We start from the raw sequence: 1,183 nt of genomic DNA on the forward strand, positions 1-1,183 counted from the left end.
AAGTTCTGTTTGGGTGTAAGTGGATTCCGTCAGTTTGGCGGAGAGCCGCAGGGTGCTTTTGGGGAGTAGTTGTGGGAGGGGAGAACAAATGTTTTATCACAAACGTTACAGCCATGGCGTTTCTACTATAAATAAGGATTGAGTAGTACGAAAATTTTCAGAACAGTTACACCTTCTGATGTTGCTACCTGTCAATTAATGGTGAAAACTGTCATAGGCTATGTTCAGAGTAATAAACAGCGGTGATGATTACAGTCTGGCGGCACAGCAACCACCTATCCAGGCATGTAGGAAAACCACCTCCTTGCTTTGGATGGGCAATCCTAGCTCAAATTATTGGTGTGAAACAGCAGGGAGTGGTAGGGACAACAACTGCCAGGACCGCATCAAACGACCCATGAATGCTTTCATGCTGTGGTCTCGAGACCAAAGGCGCAAGGTGGCTCTAGAAAATCCCCAGATGCAAAATTCAGAGATCAGCAAGCGACTAGGATGCCAATGGAAAATGCTTACAGAAGCCGAAAAATGGCCATTCTTCGACAGGGCTCAGAGACTACGGGACGAACACCGAGAGAAATACCCGGACTATAAATATAGACCTCGTCGGAAGGCCAAGTTGCCGCAGAAAAGTGACAACTCGCTCCCCGCAGACTCCTCTTCAGCACGCTGCAAACGGGTGCAAATGGACGGGAGGTTGTACCCCAGCACACACACGAACATTTCTACTAAGGCTACACACTCACCAATGCAGGAGCAGCTAAGCCGCCCACAACCCGTGAACAGAGGCAGTGGGTTTGGGACAGGAGCAGGGCAGCAACTCTACAAGCCTGCATGACAATCGGGTAACTGGCTATCAGAGGTTCCCTTTTTACAGTATCTTACAGCCGGGGCACCCCTCACGTTTATATTTGTTAGCGATTTTCTCTCTCTCAGAGGTAAAGCTCCTATACATCTCAACTTGACTAGATTGTACCTGAAATTTAATTTTAAAATAGGGTGCTCAAACACGTTTAACATAGAAAGAACCAGGACATCTGTAGTAATGCAACCTGCGTGTATAGCTGCTTGAACAAACTTGCTAAGAAAGTATCTTAACAGCACCGAAACTGCTTGACTTCCAAGGTCATCTGCTTTTCTACTAATGAAACAATTTGTATACCTAATATTAGTTGTTCTAATAATT

At 45.8% G+C, this 1,183-nt stretch overlaps 1 protein-coding gene across 1 annotated transcript; it reads left to right on the forward strand.

Annotated features, from left to right (window-relative positions):
* Nucleotides 1-220: 220 nt before the first annotated feature.
* Nucleotides 221-835, forward strand: SRY (sex determining region Y). The gene has a single exon (XM_037043237.1). The coding sequence runs from the start codon at nucleotides 221-223 to the stop codon at nucleotides 833-835; it is 615 nt and encodes a 204-aa protein (XP_036899132.1).
* Nucleotides 836-1,183: the final 348 nt, after the last annotated feature.

This window comes from Sturnira hondurensis, unplaced genomic scaffold, assembly GCF_014824575.4.
Source record: "Sturnira hondurensis isolate 20B ecotype Veracruz unplaced genomic scaffold, ASM1482457v3 Scaffold0000033, whole genome shotgun sequence".
Lineage (NCBI taxonomy): Eukaryota > Metazoa > Chordata > Mammalia > Chiroptera > Phyllostomidae > Sturnira > Sturnira hondurensis.